At 41.7% G+C, this 25,186-nt stretch overlaps 1 protein-coding gene across 15 annotated transcripts in view; it reads right to left on the bottom strand.

The window, feature by feature from the left end:
* Positions 1-25,186, bottom strand: part of Marchf1 (membrane associated ring-CH-type finger 1) — a 737,296-nt gene that overhangs the window by 6,562 nt on the left and 705,548 nt on the right. For 13 of the 15 annotated variants that reach the window (XM_034520273.2, XM_076914208.1, XM_076914201.1 and 10 more), the window contains one exon: positions 4,158-4,305. In XM_034520273.2, the coding sequence (XP_034376164.1) occupies positions 4,158-4,305 (148 nt within the window). The remainder of the gene's footprint in view (positions 1-4,157; positions 4,306-25,186) is intronic. The other 2 variants (XM_034520272.2, XM_034520275.2) reach the window with 1 other exon arrangement.

Raw genomic sequence — 25,186 nt, 5'->3', positions numbered from 1 at the left:
CCAGTGTCTATCATATTTAGTTTGTACTGATCTCTAGAAGTCACCTCCAGTCACAGTCACAGCCATGGCCACAGCCAAGGCCACAACCAGCGAACAGTTTTGAATTTCCACCAATGGCAAGTGCTCTCTGAGTAATGACATCTGGCCCTGGTGAAAAGGAACCTCTGTTAGCACTTGGTTGTCCAGTGCCAAAAAATCAGCTCTGAAAATATACACACAACTAACATTATACGGACTCAATAGATTATATTTAGGAATATACATGCATATACACGTATGTATATGCATACAATAACAATTAGTGAAAAAAGAGTCCATGAATTTGAAGGAGAACAGGGAGGAGCATATGGGGGGAGCTTAGGGGGAGCAAAGGGAAGGGAGAAATGTAATTAAATTATAATCTCAAAAATTAACAAAACTGTAGACAGATATAAACTAACCAGGCTATGTGTATAGTGTTCGTGACTTATAAATGCACCCACATTTAGACTTGAATTCTGCATGGAGATCTCATACCAATATTCTAAAAGGAAAGAAAATATCCCTATAGAAGAGACACCCAATTCACAGTTCAAACTATTGCTGTTTTTTTTTTTTAAATAGGTTTTGTTGTTTTTTAAAAAATAAGATAACATACCGGATCATTTGCCTAGACCATGTAAGGAAGAGACAGGAGGACTAATTGCTGCTTAAGTGAAAGAGGCAGTAATAGCAATAACTTGGATTGTAAAGAAGAGGAAGAGGGGTGAGGGGCACCAGACACATCTCATCTGAAAGAACAACCGTCTTAAAGCACGTGGGCTTGTTTTCCCTCCTTGCTGTCACCACAGTTCAAATGATTTTTGCTGCTTTAGACTCAGCATCAATCATGGTTGGAAAGGACAAGGTGTTCCTCTTCAGACACTTCTGAAGATTTTCAAGAGGGGTTTAAAATATGTTAGCCTTTTAAATTAGGCAGGGTTTTCTCCAATAACTTCAAAAGTACATTCAGGATTGGTGGTTGCAATGATTACCATGCTAACAGCTTAGCAGATACCCATGTCACCAGATCATGTATAGGGGAATAGGAAGGCTTCAGATAATGCAGAAAGATGCCCATGATACCCTACTGTATGTGTGCTGGGAGATTGGGCAAATGGGTTGTGAACAGACGTGATTTTCTTTGTAAGAGTCACTTCGGTTTCCATGGGTCCTGGGAGACGTCCCACTAGCGCTCAGCTCTGCAGGGAGCCTCAGTCTCTGCCACTCCACAAATACCTTGTTTTCTAATTTAACAACTTTGAATACCAAAGATGTAAAAATGATCTCACTGTGAGTTGCTAGAAGACTGCAGAAAATATTACAAACGTTATCTAATCCCTGGTGTGTGAACCCAATCTTTGATTATCACTAAATATGAATGTGTGTGTGTGTGTGTGTGTGTGTGTGTGTGTGTGTGTGTGTGTGTGTGTATGGTGTCATGTAGCTTATACTGGCCTTGAATTCACACTGTAACCAAAAATTAAATTTCTTGTTCTCCTGCCTGTCTTCAGGTTGCCATGGTAACAGGTGCAGCTATTGTACCCTGTTGGTGTGATGATGGTGACCAACATCCTGAACACTAAGCCAGCTCTCTATTAACTGAAGTACATCACCAGCATTGAGGTTTTTATTAGGAAATTTGACTTCATAGGGTTTCTCATGGTCGGAAGTCTATGAAGCATTATTTTAAATTGGTGATTGGTGGGGCTGATGGATTGGGTGGTGACATCCCTGAGTACTGATGGTCTTAAGAAAGCAGGCTGAGCAAGCCATAAGAAGTAAGCCAGTAAGTTGTACCCCTCCACGGCTTCTGCATCAGCTCCTGCCTCCAGGTTCCTTTCTCTGTGTGTGTCCTTGCCCTGACTTCTCTCAATGCTGGATTGCTGTAACCCAGAAGTATATGCTGAAATAAACCCTTTCCTTTCTAACCTGCTTTTGGTCATGGTGTTTCATCGCAGCAGTAACTAAGGCTTGTCATAACTAAGACAAGTTGGCACAAGAATAGGAGGGTCTCACTGACAGACCTGATCATGTTTTTTGGAGGGGAGGATTATGGAAAAATTTTTGGAACCTTGGCTAGAAAAGTTATTGAGGGTTGAGAGTTCAGTGAGATATTCTTTAGAATCTTTGATGAAAAGACGCTTGAGAGAAGTATAGATGATGCAAACCTGGCTTGTGAAGTTTCAGAGGCAAGCAAACACTCTACCTGGCCTTTTGTGTGAAAAGTCTGTGGTGTCTGGTCAGCTGGGACTGAAGAACTGGCTGTGATTGACAAGAGGACAGCACCACTAACATGAAATCTTTCCTTTGCTAAGACAATGAATCCTGGTCACTTGGGCTGAGGAACTCATTCTGTAGACCAGGCTGGCCTCGAACTCAGAAATCCACCTGCCTCTGCCTCCCAAGTGCTGGGATTAAAGGCATGTGCTACTACTGCCGGGCAAGACATTAAATTTTTAAAAGAGCACTTGGATATTTTTAAAAAAGAGAGTAGATATTTTAGAGAGACCAAAATTTTAATGTGTTTGAATTTGTAAGGATTGTGGGACTTTTCAAGTTATTTATATTTTATATTGTGATATTAATATTAATGTGCTATCATGGGCATAAATTAGAAATGAAATCTTATAATTGAAAAGTGATCTGCTTATGGAGTATTACTCAGCTGCTAGAAACAACGACATGATGAAATTGGCAGGCAAACGTATGAAGCTAGAAAAAAAAAAATCACCCTGAGTGAGCTAACCCAGACCCAAGAAGACAAACATGGTATGGAGTCACTTATAAGTGGACATTAGCTGTTAAGTAAAAAATAATCATGCTACAATCCACAGATTGGAGAGGCTAAGTAACAAGAGTGGATCAACAGGCCACGCATGGATCCCCTGGGAAGGTGGGTGTTGAGGGGGATCGATGTCTGGCATCTATGAGAGTTACCATAGTGATGTCTCCTAGTAATGGGGATATGGAGCTCAAAGCGGCCATCTTCTTGACTGTGCAAAGCCTACAGCAGTGGGACTGGACATCAACCCAGCCACAAAACCTTCCACCTACAATATGTCCTGCCTGCAAAATGCCCCCGGGGGTACTACTGGTGACACAGAATTTATGCAAGTGGCCAACCAATGACTGGTCTGATTTGAAGTCCATGCCACAAGAGGGAGCTCTATGCCTAACATTGTATGAATGGCCGGGAACCAGAGGCAGGTCAGCCGAGAAACCCAGGATAAAGCTGAACACAATTTGCAATAAATAAATAAATAAATAAATAAATAATAAAAAATAATAAATAATAAAAAATAATAAAACCAATGAAATGATTTCTTATGTTATTCTGCTATACTCATAGATTGGTGCCCAGCCCAATTGTCATCAGAGAGGCGTTGTCCACCAAATGTTGGGAGCAGACGCAAACACCCACAACCAAACACTAGGCAAAGCCAGAGAAACACTGAAAGAAGAAGGAACACTGAAGAGGAAGGCTTCTAGGAGCCAGAAGAGTTAGGGACTTCATGAGAACATGGCCCACAGGGTCAAATAAGTGGTGTTCATAGGGACTCAGAGACTGAAGGGACAATCATGGAGCCTGTATTAGCCTAAGATAGGTCCTTTGCCTATAGCTATGGTTGTGTAGCTTGGTGTTCTTGTGAGACTTCTAATAGAGAGAGTGGGAGAGGTATATCTGACTCTTCCGCCTGTGCTTGGGACCCAATTACAGCTACTGAGTTATCTTGTTCAACCTTGATATGAGAGTGTGTGCCCAGTCTTATTGTAACTTTACATGTCACGTTCTATTGATATCCTTGGGAGATCTGCTCTGCTTTAAGGAAAACTGAGGAAGAGTGGATCTGGGAAAGAACAGAGGTGGGGGAGGAGGGTCTGTGAGGAGAGGAGGTAATTAAAACTATAGATGAGATACAATGTATGTAAAGAAAAAATTAAAAGCATTTAGTGATGGGAGGGGCTCTTTTCTTTCTGCAGATCTGCCAGTTTGTGCTGTTCCTCTCAGCAAATTCTGGTCCTTGCTCAGGTGTCCCACCTGGAAACCTAAGGGAAACCTAAACTTTGGAAATGGCTTCCTGTGCACACTTGGGTCTCATCAGGGGACGGGAGGAGGAGCCGGGAGAGGTCCTTACCATTGTCGTTACCTTGCTTGATTTCCTCCGCTGTCCGATCTATCAACACATACAAGGACCACACCACACAGGTGACGGCGATGACGTGGAACGTGACAGAGCAGAATATTTTCCTCCTTTCGCTCGTGGTCATCTGGAGCTTTTCCCACTGCAAACAGAAAGGAATCACTCACTGCCCAGTTTACGACCAGAGCATTTTGCTTTCACTTTGCATTCCAGACAAGAATCCACAGTGTAAACATCTTGCTATCAATTTACACGATACTGATATATTCAAGTAAGACACTGCATTTGGGGAGATATGACATCATCACTGACAGAGTAAATACAACTCAATTTGTAAAAAATAATTTCCTAGGCTCCAAATGAATCAAGCCAGGTTGTAACTCCTTCTGCAATAGGAATGAGGTAGGTTCATGGTCTTGTATGATTTTAACTGGTGTGGGGCTGTTGAGATGGCAAAAGTAAGGCATGGTAGTGTGTGACTGTACTGCCGGCACTAGGAGGTGAAGTCACAAGGACATCAGGCTTCCTGACCAAAAGGACTACTGGGACTAGACTAGTGAGTTCCAGGATCAGTGAAAAACACTGTTACAAAACTAAATATCTCAGTAGAGAGTGGTAGAGAGAAACACCCAGCGTGAATGATGGGCTTTTACAAAACCGTGTGTGTGTGTGTGTGTGTGTGTGTGTGTGTGTGTGTATGTGTGTGTTCGCACACACACCCAAGTAGCAGTCACAAGCTCACACTCAATGAAATATCATGGCTTTTAGAAAATATTTCCTTCCAGGCTTCAGGCCACTACTGCATTGTGGTACCATGCTAGGTGTTGTAACTGGCAGCCGTCACTACATGGACTACGTTTAATCTAACAGGGCAAGTGTATGGTCAATAAGATAATCGAACAAGGATTTCAATGGTGGACTGAGAGCCATACAGGGAGTTAATGGTTTCTGTTTCCAGCTGGATGTACTAGAGGAAGGAGAATCTGCCGAGGGAGGGCTTTCTCTGGGTGCTCTTGAGTTTGCTGCATGGAAACTGGGAATGCTCCACCACCTGTTCTGAGTCTCATGCCTCAGAAGGCTGGTGGCTGCTTCCTCAGTCAATAAAAGAAGAAAGGTCATGAGCTTTTGATGTAAAAGATGTATGAGGGCTAGTTAATCACACTTCAAAGCCAGACGTTCTCAACTTTCAACATCTGTGTAGCCACAGGGTCATCTCTTCATGCTGGGAATATTTCTTTATTTTTACCTCTTGAGTTTCCATAGGAAAAATCCAAAGATGGATTTTATGAACCAGTATGCAAAGCCTTTTTAATAAGCTGAACTCTTTATATTATTATCCCTTTGATTAAGCAAAACTCTGGGAACTTTTGAAGAGGCCTCTCCTTTCCTGTCCTAGCAACATGCAGGGTTCACTGTATAACTGAATTTAAAGCAGGAAAGACAGGTTACGCCACACGAAGTCCAGGACCTGCCACCAGCTGGAGATGTGTCTGGTGTTGCTCCCTTTGTCTCCACACTGCTTGTCTCATGCTCAGGCAAAACAAGTTTGTGGTAGCAGTCAGGAGACAGATGCAGGCTGGGGGCTGGAGGGCAGAGATACAAGCTAGAAGCCAGGGATGCAGGATGGGTGCATCCCTGTCAGTGGTACAGGCTGGGTGGACAGTGGCCGTTCTTCACTTGGCTTGCTATTAACAGGCTAGATCTAGCATGTCTGTTGTGATTCCTAATGAAGTCTTATCAAGATAGATCTTGCCAGTGTTGCCAAGACAATCTTTGCTCATGTTGTCACTGGCCAGCTACCCAGACATCAAGATTTTTGCCTCATGGATACAGAAATTGCCCTTTTGATTCTTGTCTTAGTTTTTCCTCTTTTCTGTGTAAATACAAATAAATAAATATCTTTTTTTAAAATTGGGACTTATATCTAAAAAGCAACTTTATGAAATAAAATACGTTGTCTAAAATCAGTGAAAAAACAAAATAGGAGTGGATAAGGTAGAACCAAATAATTTATAGACTCTCGTGTCAGACAATGGGAGCTCAGAGGCCATTGCTGGCTTATAAAGATTCTCGTGCAAGACAGTAGGAACAAAGAGGCTATCTCTTGCTACTGACATTAGAAGTGACAGTTTAGGAGAAAATGTAATAGGATCATCCACCTTTTCCACTTCATAAATCCTCACAGAACCAATCAGAAACCACACAGGTTGATGCATGGCCACAGCGCCCTCTGCTGTATAAAGACTTTATTGCATGTGATACTTTGCACCTGTGTATAAAGCTTTTTAATGGAGTCTGCTGCAAGCGTTCATAATGGCAAAGACATGAAGGAAGGGAGGGTCCAAGTCTCATTTTAACAATGCATGAGAGGGCTGAAATGTAATATTTTCAATGTTGAAATTGATTCAGTAGCAAGCTTGATTCATAAAGACTGGATGAAAATAAAGGGAAACATTGAGACCATTCACATTGCATCTGTCTCTCTTGCCCAGCTCTACAGAGCAATGAGTGGCTTGTGCTCACAGTCCCAGATGTGCTGTGTGATGTTGGGGACATCTCCTGCAGAAGATCTTTCAGTTCTCAGAGCTTTATTCCCCTCATCAGCACCAGGGCACCCATTAGACTTGCAGATCACCCAATCCCACTGTTAGATAGGGGTGTCGCCAGGTAGCCCAGGCTGGCCCTGAATTCACAATCCTCCAGCCTCAGTCTCGGGAGTACTGGTCTTATCATGCCTGGCTTCTTCCCACAATTCTTTAAGTTGCCTACTTTTCTATCTTCCTGTCACTGGTCACGTTCTCCTTTATGCCCTGAAAACACATCCACTAAGGTTGGCCAACCGTCTTCACATAGTGCTAGCATCCCCTCTGCAGCAGGTCTTGGCTTTTGCTTTCAGGCCTTGCATCTCCTGGTCTGAGCTCTTGTCATTTTTATCATCCTTGGGCTTTACTCTCTTGTTGAGGCCCCCAAGCAGCGAAGCACTGAGCAGAACCCCATTATTCTCTTCCTTCCTCCCTTTCCTTTCTCTCCTTCTTTCCTTCCCAATTTTCCTATGTTTCTCTCAAATTTCTAACATAACCCAGAGTAAAATCTATAATCGGATACCTCAAATGATGCTGCTTGGATGGTGCTGGGACCAGCACCCAGGGGTCTTTAGTATCATTGTGGGTTTTGCACAGCCAGGACCAGGAGTTTCCAGCCATCTTTTTAGACTATTGCTGTCATTTCATTTGCATAAATGCTAAGCTGAATTCTAAGTATTTAATTTTTTTCTGGGTCTTCTTATATTATTACTGTGGGTTTTGTAACATATATTAGGTCTAAGATGCATTGCGTTCTGCAGACACCATAGCCCAATACATTACATGAGAGTTTAGGAAGAACTTACATTACATGAGAGTTTAGGAAGACCTTTCAAAGGCTCGGTGTCATGAGACACTGGGGCAGTTTCTTGAGGCTTCGTTCTAGAGCAGTAGTTCTAAGAGTGTTCCCCAGCATCAGTTGGGAATCTGGGGAGCTCGTTAGTAACCCAGTGTTTATGGCCCCACCTCACATTTACTGAATTGGAAACTTTGACAACAGGGCTTCTTTAATCTGGGTTTTCCTTATTATTTAAGAGTGGATGTGTGGGTTGGTGAGTGAGCACATGTGCCACAGGATGGCTGTGGAGGTGACAGGGCAGCTCTATCTTTAGATCAGGTGTGTCCTGGAATCAATAGCAGGTGTGATCTGAGTATTAGCAAGCCTCCCAGGTCCTCTGATGCTCTGAAATTTGAGATACCCCTGCCTAATCTGGTTCCTTGTAAGAGAGGTAGAGTGGTCTTGATGGAGCATAGGAATAGGACTTGTCACTCTCTATCATGAACTAGTTTAGTAGTTAAGGGAAGGTGACTAAGCCTGCAGGACAATCCAGCTATCTGTCTATAGGGCAAATATACCCTGGTGAGTAAAAAAATAAAAATAAAAAAAAATCAAATAACCCGTGAATTTGTTTAAACTAAAAAGCTTGGCAGTTTTTTAATTGCTAAAACAAGCAGTTTCATTTTAATTTTACTTTTACTTTCCAAATTAACATCAAAGTGACAAAAAAAAAACATTAAAATAGACTGGAGTTACTTAACAGTTTCAAGTACTTTGGGAAGGAACCAAAACTTGGAGTCTGAATGTTTATGAGGACTAACTCTTGAGATGAAAATCTCTATTCTACCTATAGACAACCATTTAAGAACATCAGAAGAGAAAGGTAACCTTTTGTGGAATTGCTATAAGCTTGCAGGTCATCAGGAAACAGAAAGATCTGCCTGAGACACAGCAGCTGGTTAAGGTCACAGAGTGACAGAAAGCTACTGCCACAGACAAGACAGAAAGTTCACCCAGTGTGAACCTGTCCTTTGACAGAACTAAACCTACCTATCCACACAGGTTCCCCAGCGTTGTCACTGATAACAAAACCCTTATCTGTTAATACTGATAACTACTTGGTACCTCTGTACATAACCTACAGTTGAAGGGACAGTGTGTGTGTGTGTGTCTGTGTGTGTGTATGTGTGTGTATCTAATTCTTTTATTTCTCCGGATAACAGGGACAAGAGGAAAGGGTTTTGTACTACAGGATTGCAAGAAAACAGACCCAGAGAAATTTAAATGGAAAGAGGATGAGAGGGGCCACATACCCAGAGGGGTCTGTGTAGTACTCAAGGATTGTGCTGCCATTTGAAGAATTTGTCCAAGAGTTAGTTTAAGCTGTAGTTATTGATGTCTGGTTGAGGTAAAGACCATACTGTAAGCAGTATCTGTAGAGAAGTAATTTGATGCTTTGATTTAATCGAAAATCTGTGTTTACTGATGCTGGAGGTCCTTGCCCCCAATTGGTTTTTGATCTATCAATAAAGATGCCAATGGCTGGGTGGAAAGAATGAGATGGACTTCCAAGTTTCCACAGGCCAGAAGAGAGGAGAAAGCAGGAAGAGGAGGATCAAGATACTTGGAGCGGGGGAGAGAGAAATGGAACAGGCTCATAGATCTTCCAAAATGAAGGTAGAAAGGGAAAATGGCCCATGGAAGGGCAGCTTGAAATCATCTTGGGTAGCAAGACCAATGGGCTTCCCAGAAGCAACCAAGCAACTAAGCTGAGGGCAGATTTAGAGGTGTTGAGCTAGGAGTAAAGGTAAGGGCATGCTAGCCATGGAAGGCTTAGGAGAGTCCAGCCACAGAGCCAGTAAGGCAGGTTAAAAATGAACGAATGTATGTGTGTCTTTCATCTGTGGATCTGAGATAGCTCCTGGGGTGGGGGTGCCTGCCTGGGACTCACTGGGAGCTCAAAGCAGAACGGCAAAAGCTACATGCTGCAGTTATCTTTCTTACTAAGAATGACTGCCAAACTTTATTAGAGTAGTTGAGAATCTCAAATCAACAGCCTTACGTTGCTACTGGCCGAGTTGAGTCGCCTTTTGCCTTTTGAATTCTGGAGCAACAGGCATTCTACAAACAAGGAATACTAATGGATGTGCTCTGCTCTGAGAGGTTGTCACTATTACAAGTAGTTTTTAATGTTGCCTTTTGTAATGATTAATGTGGATTGTCAGCTTGATGGCATTTAAAATCATCATGGAAACACATTTCCAGGTAGGAGATTATTGAGATTCAGTTAACTGAAATAGGGAGATCTACTCTGAATAGGAATGATGCTATTCCACAGTCTGAGAGAGAGAGAGAGAGAGAGAGAGAGAGAGAGAGAGAGAGAGAGAGAGAGAGAGAGAGAGAGAGAGAGAGAGAGAGAGAGGAGAGAGAGGGCAAGCACAGGCACTCATTGTTCTTTGCTTCCTGGGCGTGGACACCATATGACCAGTCTCATCCTATTTTATCTTCCCTGCCATGATGGATTGTATCCCTTAGTCCTGTAAGCCAAAATAAATCCTACCATCTGCTGTTGCTGTTGTCAGGTTTGTTTGTTTGTTTGTTGTTTTTGTCATAGCAGTAGGCAATGCAGCCCTGTGGAGGGAGCTGCTCCTCTGTGCACACACACAGGTCTTGCTGAATCGGTCATTTGTCAGATTTAAATCTTTGTAATGCAGCCCTCTGATCCAAGTGATGTTAATCGAGATGGGGATTTCTGGGATCAGATTCTAGCGCTGCCACTAAGGACCGTGTGCCTCCCCTGAGTTATTTTAGCTCTCTGTACTTTTGTTTCCCCATGCCCAAAGTACTGACAAGAATAGCCTGCTTTACTCAGCAGAGGGATGTACTTAACAAACTTAAGTGCTGAACAGTACCAGTAAGTTAGACATGATCTGGTGAGCATTCATCAGTTATCATGATGTGGACTCTGTAGCCTAGCATCCAAGTGGACTTAGGTGTCCTCGCCTTCTGAACTAACTCAGAAGGTTGATACCTCTCAGGGATGTGATGGATGAGATCCGATCAGGAAGAATTAGTCAACAACGCAATCTATTTGGGGACAAGGAATAGATTTTCCTGAGTATCAAACATCATAACAAATTAATAGGATTTATTTTTCTTAACTACAGGGACAAAGATAAAAGAAGAAATAGGCAAACTGCTTTGCATCCAGTAGGTGGGGTTATCTACAAGATTAGACACGGATGACTTCTTTTTCTGTTAGGAGTGGATAGAATACACTACAGATTATCTCAAATGCCCTACTTTATGTTTTATCTCACTGAAAGGTTAAGGGACACAGACATACCAAGTTTGGAAATAAAGCACAATGGGAGAGTGCTTCCGTAGCATGCAGGAGGCCTGAAGTTCAAGTCCACATGCAAGCACATAGCCCAAGGCATTGACGTGATGCTTGTGACAAGGTTATATCATGCATGTGAAATCTGAAGCTTGGGCAGTGGCAGTGGGGGACAGGAGAGCATCCCAGGGATGCTATCTGATAACTACCCTTGGGCAGTGGCAGAGGGGGACAGGAGGGCATCCCAGGGATGCTATCCTGATAACTACCCTTGGGCAGTGGCAGGGGGGGACAGGAGGGCATTGCAGGGATGCTATCCTGATAACTACCCTAGTGATTGCACAGCACCATAGCTTCCCTTGGACAAATAAGGACAAGAAAATGCTCTTCTTCTCAAAAGGTGGTTAACATGAATCTTTGTAGAATCCTCTTAATGTTCAATTCCCTAAACTCTTTGAAGCCTCAAGAGTGTATACTAAGAGGCGTTGTGTTACGGCACTGTTGTGTTATGGCACTGTTGTTGTGTTATGGCACTGATGTTGTGTTACGGCACTGTTGTGTTATAGCAACAATGATGCTCCTGCACTTGAGACAGGAATGGGGAAGTAAAAACAGGCCAAATGCAACTTGTCACAACAGCCCAGGGGCTGCTGGGACACCAGTTAACCACAGGACAAGCTGTGGTTAGTTAAAGAAAGAGCAGCAAGCAGTCGCTGAATGCATAGGATAGCTGAGTTTGTTTACGGCATGAGGGATCTGGAAAGGTGTAGGTTAGAGATATAACTCAGTGGGGCCATGAGACACACAGTGTGATCTGATGGTGCAGAGAAGAGGCACCAGTTTTTACATTTGAAACCATCCAAGAGCAAAGTTAATGAGTGGAAGAGTCTGAGACAAAAAAAGTTGTAGAGGATACTGAGCAAGAAGGGAGCAGAGAAAGAGCTGGACTAGGAACAGGATGCCTGCTGTTATGTGAGAGCACAGGTCAGACACACATGTAGTCACACTTTGGAGAACCACTGGAGCTGATCTGATGGAGACCCCAGAATCTGGGGTGAAGCAGTCACTGACAAAGAGCTTTAGCTAACCCGGGGCAAGTGACCCACCCTCCCCACATCTCAGTTTCCTCTTTGGTAAAATTGAGGCGGTGGAGGGCCATCTGTGCTGTTGGGGCTCAGACCAGGACCCCACACATGCTGGTCACATACTCTCTACTGGGCTATATCTGCAACCCTGAAATGCTGTCTTGTGTATGGATGAGCTTCTATCATATACTACGTACATCTAAATAGCACACAGTACGTCAGTGAACCAGGGAATCCCAGCTGGCTTGGGAAACAAAATTCCATTAGGTCCACAGTAGGCTTTGAACAATTGTATTGTACTGTGGATCTATTTCATTGTAGCTAACTTGATTTTCCTGGGTTCCCATCATCCCTTTCATTTATGCCTTTCCCACTTCACTCATTTACATAACCTGCTCCATGTCTGTGGACCACTGAATCTGCGAGTCTTCACGTGACTGAAGAACCGACTGTCCTTAAGCAAAGCTTGTCAAGAGTTCAGACATGTGTAGTCTCCAATTTGTCGTATGAACTGGCAGAGCGGTTGTATATCACTTATGCATATCCTTCTGTATGCTCTCAGTTATCCTGAAATGAGTTGCAGTATCAAAAAAGGATGCAAGACTGTAGTTTCCAGGGACTAATAGCAAGAAAAGAGGTTGGGAACATGATCAATGCACAGGTGTTCTTTCCTTTGAATAATTTAGATCCACAATTGATGGGATATGCAGATAATAGAATCCAAGCAGGGAAGACAACAGTTCTGAGTTGTCAACTTTGCCTAAAATTTCCTCTCTAAAATATATATACATCATATCAACCTACATTATGTACACATTCATCTATAAACGTGCACAAACCCGATACTATATATTATCACCACATGTTTTTCTATACCCTTTTCCCTCATCTCTCCTTTGTTTTCTGCCCAGAGTTTCGTGTTGGATGTTTTTGAGCAACATTTTTATGCAGGGGAGAAAGGTGGAGCAAAATTGTCCACTAGAGGGCGCAGTGGTACCATGAAGATGATTTGTAAGCAGTGAGTGTGTGTGTGTGTGTGTGTGTGTGTGTGTGTGTGTGAGAGAGAGAGAGAGAGAGAGAGAGAGAGAGAGAGAGAGAGAGAGAGAGAGAGAGAGAGAGAGAGAGAGAGAGAGATGTATGTTTCATGAATCTATCTTGAGGTGACAATATTATATGTGACTTAGACACATCTGCATGGATCTATTGGGTAAGCAGTTAAAACGGCAAATTTCAAGGCTGCATCATGGGTTCGGGGCTTGGGAGTAGAAACCTAGGATTCTGCACTGTTAGTATGAGCTGCAAATGATTTTCATGTAGGGTGAAGACTGAGAGTTACTTCCCAGAGAAAGGAAGTGTTTAGGGAAATATTTTAGAGAAATAACAGGACACATAATAATAGTTTTGTTTAGCGATCTATTCTACTCCTTCCTCCTTTTCATATTCTCCCCCAGTCCACCTGTGTCTGAGCTGTCATTATCGTGTTAAAAACACAAATTAGTTAGAGATCAAATTAACAGATTAAACAAAGCTTCTTTAAAAATGTTGGCTGTTCTGCTTTCTCCAGGAGGTTCTGCCTCAGGCAGCAGATAGATCAGTGACTGTAAGGTGCTGTGTCCATGGAGTGCTTAGTTATATACAGTTGATGTGTAGGGCACACAGGAGAAACTGGATCGCACTTCTAACATGGCATTGCTTCTCTTCCCTGTGGATTTAAGGGTCCTTGGTTTCGACACAGCCACGTGTCAGCTGACCACCCTCCCCCTGGAAGCCCATCTCCCGTGATGATCTCTGCCATGCGTGTCTCTTTTGTCCTTCTTCAGAGATTCTCCACAGCACCTGTGGGGTCTACTGGAACCGGGTTGTGCTGTGATCACTCAGGGGTTATAACCTTGGATGTAGGAGAGAGTTTCCATTTACCAAGCAGACTCAGAGATTGGGAGTATTAGGAGACGGTTAGTTCTTTGGGACAGAGATTTTCTGTATTGCCTCAGCTGGTCTGAAACTGTGATTGTGACCAAGCTGGTCTCAAACTTGACATAATCCTCCTGCTTCTACTTTCCAAGTGCTGGGATTGCAGGAATGTTCCTCCAAGCCTGGTGAGACATCTATCTATCTATCTATCTATCTATCTATCTATCTATCTATCTATCTATCTATCTATCTATCTTCTTCTTCTTCTTCTTCTTCTTCTTCTTCTTCTTCTTCTTCTTCTTATTATTATTATTATTATTATTATTATTGTTTGTTTTTGAGACAGAGCCTGTCTACATAAGCCTGGCTGTCTTGGAATTCACTGTATAGAGCAGGCTGGCTGTAGACTCACAGAGATCTGCCTACCTCCTGGCCCAATCGGAAAAGGTATTTTAAATTGCTCACTTTTAATACCTCATTTTCTAGACAAAGAAACCAAGGCTTAGAACGTGAAACTAAGGTGACAGATTTTTTTTTTCTTTAATTTGGGAGCTAATGAAGAAGTATCACAATGGACAGGGCTGTTTTAGTTGATGGAAAAGAAAATCACTGGTTAGGGTGGCAGATGTGGAATTTGGAGTGTTTATTAGATTAAGAGACTGTGTAATTGCACATCAACAAGAGATAAAGGCTTTGATATAAGCTTTGTTATAAGCTCTTATATTGCTTTTCAATGGCATTTTATTGTTGCTAAATATCATTCTAGAATATTCCTTTAGATGGCAGCAAAGAGAGAAGAAAGTTTCTCCTTGGGACCCCATCCTAACACACACTCACTACACTCACTATAAGCTCAATTCTATGGAAACTCCTTTTGTCTCTGCTGACTTTCATGGATCAAAAACATTCTTACCTTTCCATCCCATCCGGACTCAAAGCTACTACCATTTCTCAATACTGCACAGAATTTAGAGTTCATTGTTTTGTTATTTATTTATTTATTTATTTATTTATTTATTTATTGTAATATAGAGTCTTTTAATCACAAGATTTTGAAATAAATATGAAATTTGTATTGAATCTTAAAGGGAAGCAAGTTCAGTTTTAATCTGTAATATTGATTCAGGTTTCAGATCTCGTAACATTTTTAAATGAAGTGTCTATGTTAACATGTCTAAAATCAGTTTTAAAGTATTTAGATATGATGCATGACTTATTTATTCTTCTCTCATACAATGTATCCCTACTGGACTGGGTTTCACATCTCAGGGCTGATTCTCAGCTCACTTGATAGTGGGAGTGATGGTTAGTAATGTTGTTCCTTGACAGAACATAGGATCACTGAAGAGACAAACTACTGGGTGTGTCTGTGAGGGAGTTTCTAGATCACGATAACCACAGTGAAAGTATCCATACTGAAGGTCACTGCTACCATTTCACAGGCTGAGGTCTTAGACTGAATTAAAAGGAGAAAGTGGGGCTGGTGAGATTGCACAGAGCACCTACCGCATTAGCTGAGCAAACCCACTGACCTGAGTTCAATCCCTGGTAAAAGGTTGAAGGAGCAGCGAACCAACTCTACAAAGTTGTCGTTTGACCTCTACAAATGGTCCATAAGATGCGCATGCGCACATGCATGCTCACACAAACACGTGCATGCACGCTTGCACACAGGTGCACACACACACACACACACACACACACACACACACACACCACACAGGCATGAGTGCACACACACAGGCATGCATGCACACACACTTGTATTAATGATAATGTAATTTAAAACTTGATTATTCTTTATTTCTAGGAGTGCGATTGACTGCCTTATGCTCCCGTTATCACGCCTTCCCTGTCACCTTCTCTGTACCTTCAAGTTATGAACCAAAACAACAAACCTTTCTCATGTTGCTTATTTTGTTGGAAATGGTTGTCTTGTCACAGCAAGAGGAAGAGTGACTAAGTGGGAGAAAACGGGAAATGCTCACTTACATGTAGGAATAGCCACATCTGTGCCAATGTTGGCATCATTCGAAGGGGAACTCCGGTCCATTCTACCATGGCCAAACTCTGCAGGGAGAAATTGGTTTGCAGTAAGGACAGCCTCAGGCACCTCAGGATCTAATTTAGGTGTGAGGATGCCAGAGTGATTTCTCTGGGCCTTAGGGAACTTGTGCCTAGAGACTCTATTGCCTATAATGGCCCCTTAGGCTTCCAGGTTCTATTAGGAATTTCCTGAGACCTGGTAACATTCACCTTCAATAACAGTTCCACTTTTCTGTCTAATGTTTAAGAATAATCTTGGGGGCTAGGATTGTGACTCAGTGGGAGAGCATTGGCCTGGCATGTACAAGGCCCTGGGTTTTATTCTCAGCATGGAGGGTAAAAAGGAGAAAAAAAAAACCTTATTCGAGAAAGTCTTATTTTAAACTCTTATTTAGTAGTCTGTTATATTGTGTCCTTTCCTATTAGAAATCTTATAAAATTTGGTTAACATTGCTTCCTTCTCTATATCATTCATGCCTAGTTTTTACTGGGGTTTACTATTTATTAATGGGTTTATTCGATAAGGAAATGTTTTCTCTTCTGAAGCATTAGCTGCTAATTTCCCTGGCATCACTAGATTCCTTTCTGGTGGGAGAAATTACCAAATAGTCTGATCTTATTTGTATAATTGCTTCTAATTAAAAGAAAGCCAAACAAAAACCAAGAAACGCCAAAGAGTTGCGTGTGGTTTTCCATACTTAATTCAAGCAAAACCAGGAAACTGAGGCAGGTGGACTGCTTCAAGTTTGAGGCCAGTTTCATCAGTCTGGGCTACAGAGTGAGACCGTTGCTCACAAAACAACCAATCACAGTGAGTGAGATGGCTCAGTAGGTTAGGTTGTTTGCTGCCAAGCCAGATGACTAGAGTTCAATGTCCCGATCCCACATGGTAGAAGGAAAGAACTGATTTTCATGGGTTACCTTCTGACCGTGACACGTACAATGGCACATGTATGCACATGTGTGCAAGTGCACAGACACACACAAAATTAAAAACTTAAAAATTGATAACCTGTCAAACTAACAGCAAACTATCAAAGAGGCAAAGTTCAATTACCAAAATTAAAAATGGAGCATGGCTCTTTAACATTTCCTTCTAAGTATCTCTTTTCTATTGAAGATCATAAATACCTTCTGATAGACTGGGATACAAGGGGAAGGGGCAGGAAAGTTTAGATGATCTTAAACTGAGTAGTAGTGTGTGGAACAGAGATTTGGTTAAGGATGTGCCTGAGGTGAAAGGGCCTAGGAAGAGGAGGAAGTGAGCAGGTGGTCATGAATACCTCTGCTACTCAGTCAGCATCAAGGAATACAGAGTTCAGGGTCAATGTAGGCTGTCCAGTGGACAGATAAAAGTAGATGGTATTCCGGGATGTCCTTCATGCAATTTCTTCTAAAGAAGTTTTGCAATGATTACGTGACATAGAAACCGATACCACGAGGAACACGGATGTAAGCTGACGTTCGTCTTCTAGACTAAAGGATGCAACTAGTATGTCTGTCCTTCCTTCTGAGAAGAAGACAGGGAAGTGGAGGGAGGAGGCACAGCTGGGAGAGGGTGGAAAGCCCAGCTTCAAGATGACATTTTTTCTATTTGCTGGTGCTGAACTCACCAAATGTGACGTGAATTCTATATATGACTAGTCCCTAAGCCAGAGTCACAGGAAAAGACGCAGGCCAGCAGGAATGAACTATGCAGAAAGAGAAAGGAAAATTTAGGTAGTTGCAGGAGGGAGATGAGGGATGGGGAAAGTCCAGGTCATGGTGGTCAAATGAGCTACAATCAAGCACAGTCACACTGAGCATTGGGTTCTCAAGGTTATCAGAAGACCATTTGTGCAGCTCTGAAGGTGATGGGGACAGAAGGGAACAAGCTTCTAACTTTTACAGTACTCCAGAAGAGAGGGAGCATATTCTGATGTGACAGTAGGTTTGGTTAAAGATGACTTCTGCTTTGGAGAACACGGATACTCTTATGGGTAAACTCCCCTAGCTTCCTGTCTTCAGACTGAGTGCATATTTATAACTGCTCCGAGCTCTTTCACTTCCTTTCTTTTTATTTGTGAGGACAGAAGGTCCCTGTACTGTCCAAACAAACCATTTCTTTCAACTATTGACCGAACAATACTTTCCTATTTATTTTCACTTGTCACATTTGCCTCCAGCATGGAAATTTATGTCTATGTCTTTCACAATGTTATTATTTTTTTTTTATCAACTGCTTATTCACTAGAGATAATTTATAAAATATAGAAATCTAAAACAGATAAAAATTACCCATAATTTCATCTGCAGTCTTTGTATGTGCATTAAAATATGCTGGAAGGTAAGCAACTCAAACCTTTTAAAACGTACTCATAATTCTGTGTCTCTTTGTTTTGTTTTCTTAACATTTGAAGGAAGGGGTTGGGGACTTGGGGAGTTGCTGATGATTCAGAAAGTAGAAGAAACGGTCCCTTTGACCTAGGAAGAGGGCAGAGAACTGCAGGAGAGAGTGAGCACATCCACAGTGGGAGGCAGGATGGTGATAAGGAGGATAAATCCTCACAGAGACATTTGCTTAGGGAGCAGCTGGAGAACAGACCAGCAAAAGACCACTGTGGGAGACAGTGTTAAGAGATGATCAAGGGAGGAGAAGCAGAGGACAAGGAATAGTAAGGCAAAGGTGAGAAGAAAGATAAATATGTCTTTCCTTTCATATACAGAATCTACATTTATTTATTATTTATTTATTTATTTATTTATTTATTTATTTATTTATTCATTTATTTATTAGTTTTTTGAGACAGGGTTTCTCTGTGTAGTCCTGGCTGTCCTGGAACTTACTCTGTAGACCAGGCTGGCTTCGAACTCAGAAATCTGCCTGCCTCTGCCTCCCAAGTGCTGGGATTAAAGGCATGAGCCACCACTGCTCACCCACAATCTACATTTAAATACACACACACACACACACACACACACACACAAATACACACACTACACACACACACACACACACACACACACACACACACACACACACATAGATATGTGCTAAGTAATCAGGATGGGTACAACTGGGAGGAAGGGGACCAGCAAGGCAAAGAGGACGGATGAGGACAAGTGGTGAGGAGAGCGCCTGCAAGCTGCATTGTGTATGTGCATGGAGATGTTATAGTGAAACTCAGTATTGTGTATGCTAATTAAAAAGTTAATAAAAATTTGAAACAAGCATGCAGTTGAGTTAAAAAAAAAACGAATCTGGAAAGAAGAAAGCTCATCGTGCTTTACATTTGTTATGATTTTCATGTTGTGCTGTATACACAGCTATCCTGGGCACATTGGTCCCGTGGGCTTGTCTCTGAGCATAAGATTTCCTGTTCCCCTTTATAATCTTTATAGATTCCTGAGCCGAAAAAGAAGTGTTTGATACCCACATCTCATTTAGGGCCGAGTGCTCCCAGGTCTCTCACTCTCTGTATGTTATACAGTTGCAGTCGTGTTAATTTTCAGCCTGTCTCTATTTGTAATTACAGATGTGGTATCAATAACATTACAACCCGAAACTGTGGATACAACAATGACTTCGGCTTGACTCCAGTTCCGTTGTGTAGAACACTGGGAAGAACTTCAAAGTTCTTTAACCCCCTTTCCATATTAGCTTTCTTCTCTGGGATGCTCAGACAAAATCAGAACATCTGTTTGGAGGTTGGTAAGATGGCTCAGTGGTAGGGAGTTTTAGTGTCTTCCAAAGGGCCCTGAGTTGGGTTCCCATCACCCACATTGGGCAAATCACGACTGTTTATTGCTCCAGCTCTGGGCTCCAGTGTCTCCTTCTGGCCTCTATGGGCATCTCCACATATGAGCACACACGTATGTATACTTTAAGAGAGTTTTAAAAAAATACATCAAATGTGTGGTTCTTTGGAGGATTAACTGGGACTATGTATAGAACAAAGCACAGTTCAGGCATTAGTTAGCAATCCGAAGAAGCTTCTGGCTAATGATTGTGGACATTAACATAATCTTCTTAGTTTACAGTTGTTACTGTAAATGGTCTGTCCCCTCTGCTGAATCTACTTAGTGATTTCCTAGGGAGAGCTTTCCCTTAGGATTCCTTTAGGATTTCAGTGAGCTGACAGTCTGTGTATTTAGTCAGTCATTTATAGAAATGTCTCCAAACCTAAATGTAACACAAAAGAAGGTTTACATATCATGTCATTGGCTCTGCATTTCTCTTTGCTTTGGCCACTCTTCACCACTGAACTAACAGAGGACCCAGGTCTACATCTTCCTCATGGTTGCCTTTACTTTGCTGTTTGTACAACCTTATTAATCAGTCACTTAATTTTTTTTAAAATATGTATTTCCATACCCAAATGTACTGGTTAGTGCTGACTGCTAACTTGTTGGGATCTGGAGATACCTAGGAGATGGAACCTGGGAATGACTCTGAGGGAATATCTTGATAGGTTAATTGAAGATGGGAGGACCCATCATAAATAAAGGGAGCATTATTCCCTGTGCTTAGATTTTGGACTTGATAAAAAAAAGTGAAGGTTATGTGAGGACATGTACCTAGTACTCTCTGCTGTGATTGTGTATACCATGTGACTAGTCACCTCAGTCTCCTGCCACCACAAATTTCCTACCATATTGGTCTGAATCGCCAAGCCAAACAAGGCCATTCTTTCTTAAATGGCCCTGACAGGATATCTGGTATCATAGCAACAGGAAAAGTAAGTAATGTAACCGTCTTGAAGTCTCGGAGCACTGTGTGTGAGCACTACTGCCTTTGGAAGGCGACAACCTGAGGGGGTTGGAAAGGGCAGCTGTAAAACATGTTAAGTCTTTTCATTTTAAAAATTGTATCTATTTATGTATGAGTGTTCTGTGTGTATATATGGTGTATGCCAGAAGAGGGCATCAGATCTCATTATAGATGGTTATGAGCCACCATGTGGTTGCTGGGAATTGAACTCAGGACCCCAGAAAGAACAGCCAGTGATCTTAAACACTAAGCCATTCTTTCAGCCCCATATGTTAAGTCTTACTGGTTCAAACCAGTCAGCATTCTAACACATTGGGAGAAAGGGTTCACAAGTGTCCATTCCTAACTGAGGAGCTGTGCACAGTTGATAGTTTCTGGGGAACCAAGTGAGCTTTCTTTAGGGGTAGATTGACCACAGACCATAGATGGTCTTATACCCAGGAGAATAGGATGCAATGGAATCTTTTTTAAAAATAAAAAATAAAGTTAAAAATAAAAAGGAGAACATGGAGTAGGGAGAGGAAAGGTTGGGTCCACAAGGAGTTGGGATGGCGGAGGGTGGAAGTGATCTAAACACATTGCATGCCATTGCCAAATAACTAATAAGATATTTATAAAATATCAAAGTCCCGACTGACAGTTCAAGATTCATCTGTCTAAACCCAATAATGGAAAGAAAATAATGTCAAGTACTCACAAACAGAGATGATTCTTAGTATTGTTTTTAACAAATAAAATCATTTGATTTCTGTAAAATAACGGCAGCTGAAGGAGCTGACACACACAACATGAAAGTGTTGTGACCTACTAAGTCTCACACAGAAACTTCATTTAAAGCCATGTTTCTGTTTTAAAACTTCTGGGAATTATAAAAGTCAACACGACTACCATTTATAAAATCCGCTTCTAAGCAAAAATAAGGGGAAGGAAGCCTTATAAATATTTGAAAACTTAACGGGAAACTCACGGTCCTCCTCGGCTAAGGATGAAGAATCACTAAATACAATTACTATTAAGCAAAATGTGACCCGCGAAGTGCACTGTGGAGATTCAGGCCTAAAAATGGTTGTTAGGGCTTCAGAACTAAGAATCTCTCTCTCTCTCTCTCTCTCTCTCTCTCTCTCTCTCTCTCTCTCTCTCTCTCTCTCTCTCTCTCTCTGTAGCCTTGGCTGTCCCGGAACTCAGTCTGTAGACCAGGCTTGCCTTGAGCTCGGAGATCTGCCTGCCTCTGCCTGCAGAGCGCCACCACTACCAGGCCTAAATTAGGATCATTAGAATCTTATCCAGACTTACAATTAAAAGTGTCAGGCATCTCTTCCTCTCCTTCTTTTGGGATTTCCTTTAAAACAAAGTATGAAGCTACTGAGGTCTCTGGAGAAACTATTGCTTTTGCCCTTGAATTCAAGTTGATTCTCAGGGAATTGCAAAGTGACCTCATTTACTTAGAAACTGACTCTCACCATGGGGCTCGGCTCTTAAAGGGGAGGGGTAAGAAATTGATTCTCACCATGAGTCTTGGCTCTTAAAGGGGAGGGGGAAGTGATGGTGGTGGTACAACAGGTAGGTGATATTAATCCCAGAAAACACTTTGTTTCCGCAAGCAGTCTACTTTCACAAAGAGAAAGGTGTTGACTGTAATCAATTTACACAGAGATTTAACAAAATATGCCAACATAGGTACAGTGGTTTCAAAAAAAGAAAAATGTAACCTCAAGTAATAAACTGTCTCAGATATCCCGGGAACAAAGCAGCAAGATAAAAATGCCCCGTGATTATTTTAACTTCAATGTTTTAATATATATTTTATTCCTCTGGTCAAATTCTCTCACTGTAATGACACACTACCTCATAAAAAAAAAAAAAAAGCAATAGCTTTGTGCATAGAGGGGACATATCTGACCCGGAGTTTTATAAGGGATGTTGTGATTTAGGGTTTGCAATGTTGGAAATTGTTTTCTAGAGGAGAAAAAAAAACCCAGCCAAGTTGGTTGCCTTGACAACATGGGATGGTTGCATCAAGAAATCCATGGCAATGCAGGACCTCTGTCATGTCAAGATGGCAAACGATCTACCAGATTAGGTTAAGAGAAAACTAATTCTGCAGCAAGGCAGAGTTACCTGACCTATGAAATATTAGTCCTCATTTTTTCTTATGAGCCTTGTTAGAAGAGATAGAGGCTCTCAGCAGCCAGGGCAGGGGGAGGAATGGGAGGGAATTGAGTTTTACCCCAGTCTGCCCCTTCTCTACAACACTGCACATGCATAAGGAACCCAGGGCCCTCTGCACTTTCTCTGAATGTTGGTTGTGCGGAGAAAAATACATCTTGCCCTGATTCTATTGATTTCCCCAGCGGTCTCCCTTTCAAAGCTTCTCCCCAAGGAATATCACTTGTGCCTATTGCATATTTGTAAAATAATGAGGATAAATAAGGATTACTGCACTGAAGCTGGTTATTAGTCACATAGAAGTAAAGCTTGTTAACATTCAGTCCAATTACTTTGGCAGGGCCAAGGAGAGCTTTATCTGTGAAGTATCAAGCACTAGACAGAAAGTGCTATTGTAAAGCCATGATACTGAAATGGCTTGTTTCCTTCACTCAGCAAGCACCTCTTTGTGACTCTCTTTAAAGTCCACGTTCTGATTCTCTGCTTCTAAAATAAAAGCACTATGAAGCAATTTTGAATCAGAGCTTGGAGTTTCCTTTCATAAAACAATATTTCTTTTAAAAGGTACGTCAGAGCTATGCCTCTCTCTGTCTTCAAGTGCTATAAGGTTTTTGTTTCTAACATAATTTTATGCTGTGATTCATTTGATATTATCAGACATGATCCTGTGCAACTGGGCTGTCCTTTGCATTTTTAGTTCTTGGCTCTGAGACTGTGAAAAAGCGTTGGGACCAGAGAGACACATACTAGGAGCCAAGGAACTGAATCTGTAGTGACCAAGTTGGGAAGCACTTGAGCAAGCTTTCAGAAGTTCAGGCAATATCCATCTACAGACAGCAACAATTCCAAGGTGTGTAGGCCAAGGCAACATTGCCAATGCACCAATGACTGTGAAAGCTAAGAACAGAAAAAAAGACTGTTCCAAGCACAGCATGTGTGTTCTTTCTTCTGGGTCATAGGTAGGGTGTCCGATCGATGAGTTCACAGCTTCTTTTCAAGGCTAATGGCACTCATTGGCTTGTTCCTTTGTTGCTGGCACTGAATCACCTCAAGCTTAGGACCACACAAAGTGAGCCAATGGATTAATAGGGACATTGTGTGGTGGAAGTCTCTTTGGAAGTGATGGTGAATTCACAGAGGCAATGATGACTCAGTGACCCTGTGCCAAGTAGAAAAGTAGGCACATTATCTGGCACACATGTAATAGGCAACCTCTGATCCACTCCTGGTGATGAAAGTTAGTGCTAATTCAAGGTAAGAATTGGAGCTTGACTTGAAGAAGGGTTGGCCACGACGACAATCACTTAGGTCTTAGCAGCTGTTATACTCTTTAGACAAGTTACACGTTGACCACAGAATGTCACAGTTCAACATATCTCCTTATCAAACTCCAGCTCTGCACTGACTATTCACCATCACAAAACGAGGCTGCCTTAGTCATTTATAGTCTGCCTATTAACGGAAATTGTTCAGGAGATTCAACTGTTTTCCACAAACATGGAATTTTTTTTTTCAGCCAACTACTGAAGGGCTGATTTTCTGCATTTTCCTGGCCCAAGGTCACTATACTCAATCAACAAATTTCTTATCTTTTTTTTTTTCATAAAACTGATTCTTGTGACAGATAGTTTGTGATATTGAAAGCTTCCTCACCCAAATTATTCTATAAATCTTTCTCTAGTTAGAATTTATGGCTAGAATTATATGAACCCTCCTGTAGATACTAGAATTATCTTACACTACTACCAGATTTATTTTGAGATATTAAAACCAACCTACTCTTATTAATTTTTTGATTTTGAGATTATAATATAATTACCAATTTCTACCCTCCACTTTCTCCCTTCAAACCTTCCCGTATACCCCTCCTTGCTCTTTTTAATGCATGCCCTTTTATCTTTGTTATTACATTTGTATATGTATATGTTTACACATATGTATTCCTAAATATAGCTTGCTCAGTCTGTGTAATGTTACTTGTGTGTATGTTTTCAGTGATGGCTATTTAGTATTATATAACCAATTGATGTACTCTTCCTCAGGGAAGACTATTTCTCATGTTGTCACCATTCCTTAGTTGTCAATAGTTCTTTGTGGAGGGTTGACAACTTTCGGGATTTTCCTTGTTCATTTTGGCATGTTATTCTTATCCTTCTTGTTCAGCTCATGTTTAGGCAGTCGTGTTGGTGAGACACTATAGATCATGACATTTGTTCTTATACCCAAAGATAAGTGTAGTCTTGACCTCTCAGCAAAGAAACTTCTTTGCAACAGATGATGACCACTATAGAAAACCACAATCAATCAAACCAGAGTGTGAAGGCTAACCAACTCACTTAAAAACTTCTTCCCCTTATTCCCATCAGAG

The sequence above is a fragment of the Arvicanthis niloticus genome, chromosome 16 (genome assembly GCF_011762505.2).
Source record: "Arvicanthis niloticus isolate mArvNil1 chromosome 16, mArvNil1.pat.X, whole genome shotgun sequence".
In the NCBI taxonomy this organism is placed as follows: Eukaryota; Metazoa; Chordata; class Mammalia; order Rodentia; family Muridae; genus Arvicanthis; species Arvicanthis niloticus.
The sequence above is the reverse complement of the archived record's forward strand: the minus strand, read 5'-3'. Positions and strand labels throughout refer to the sequence as shown.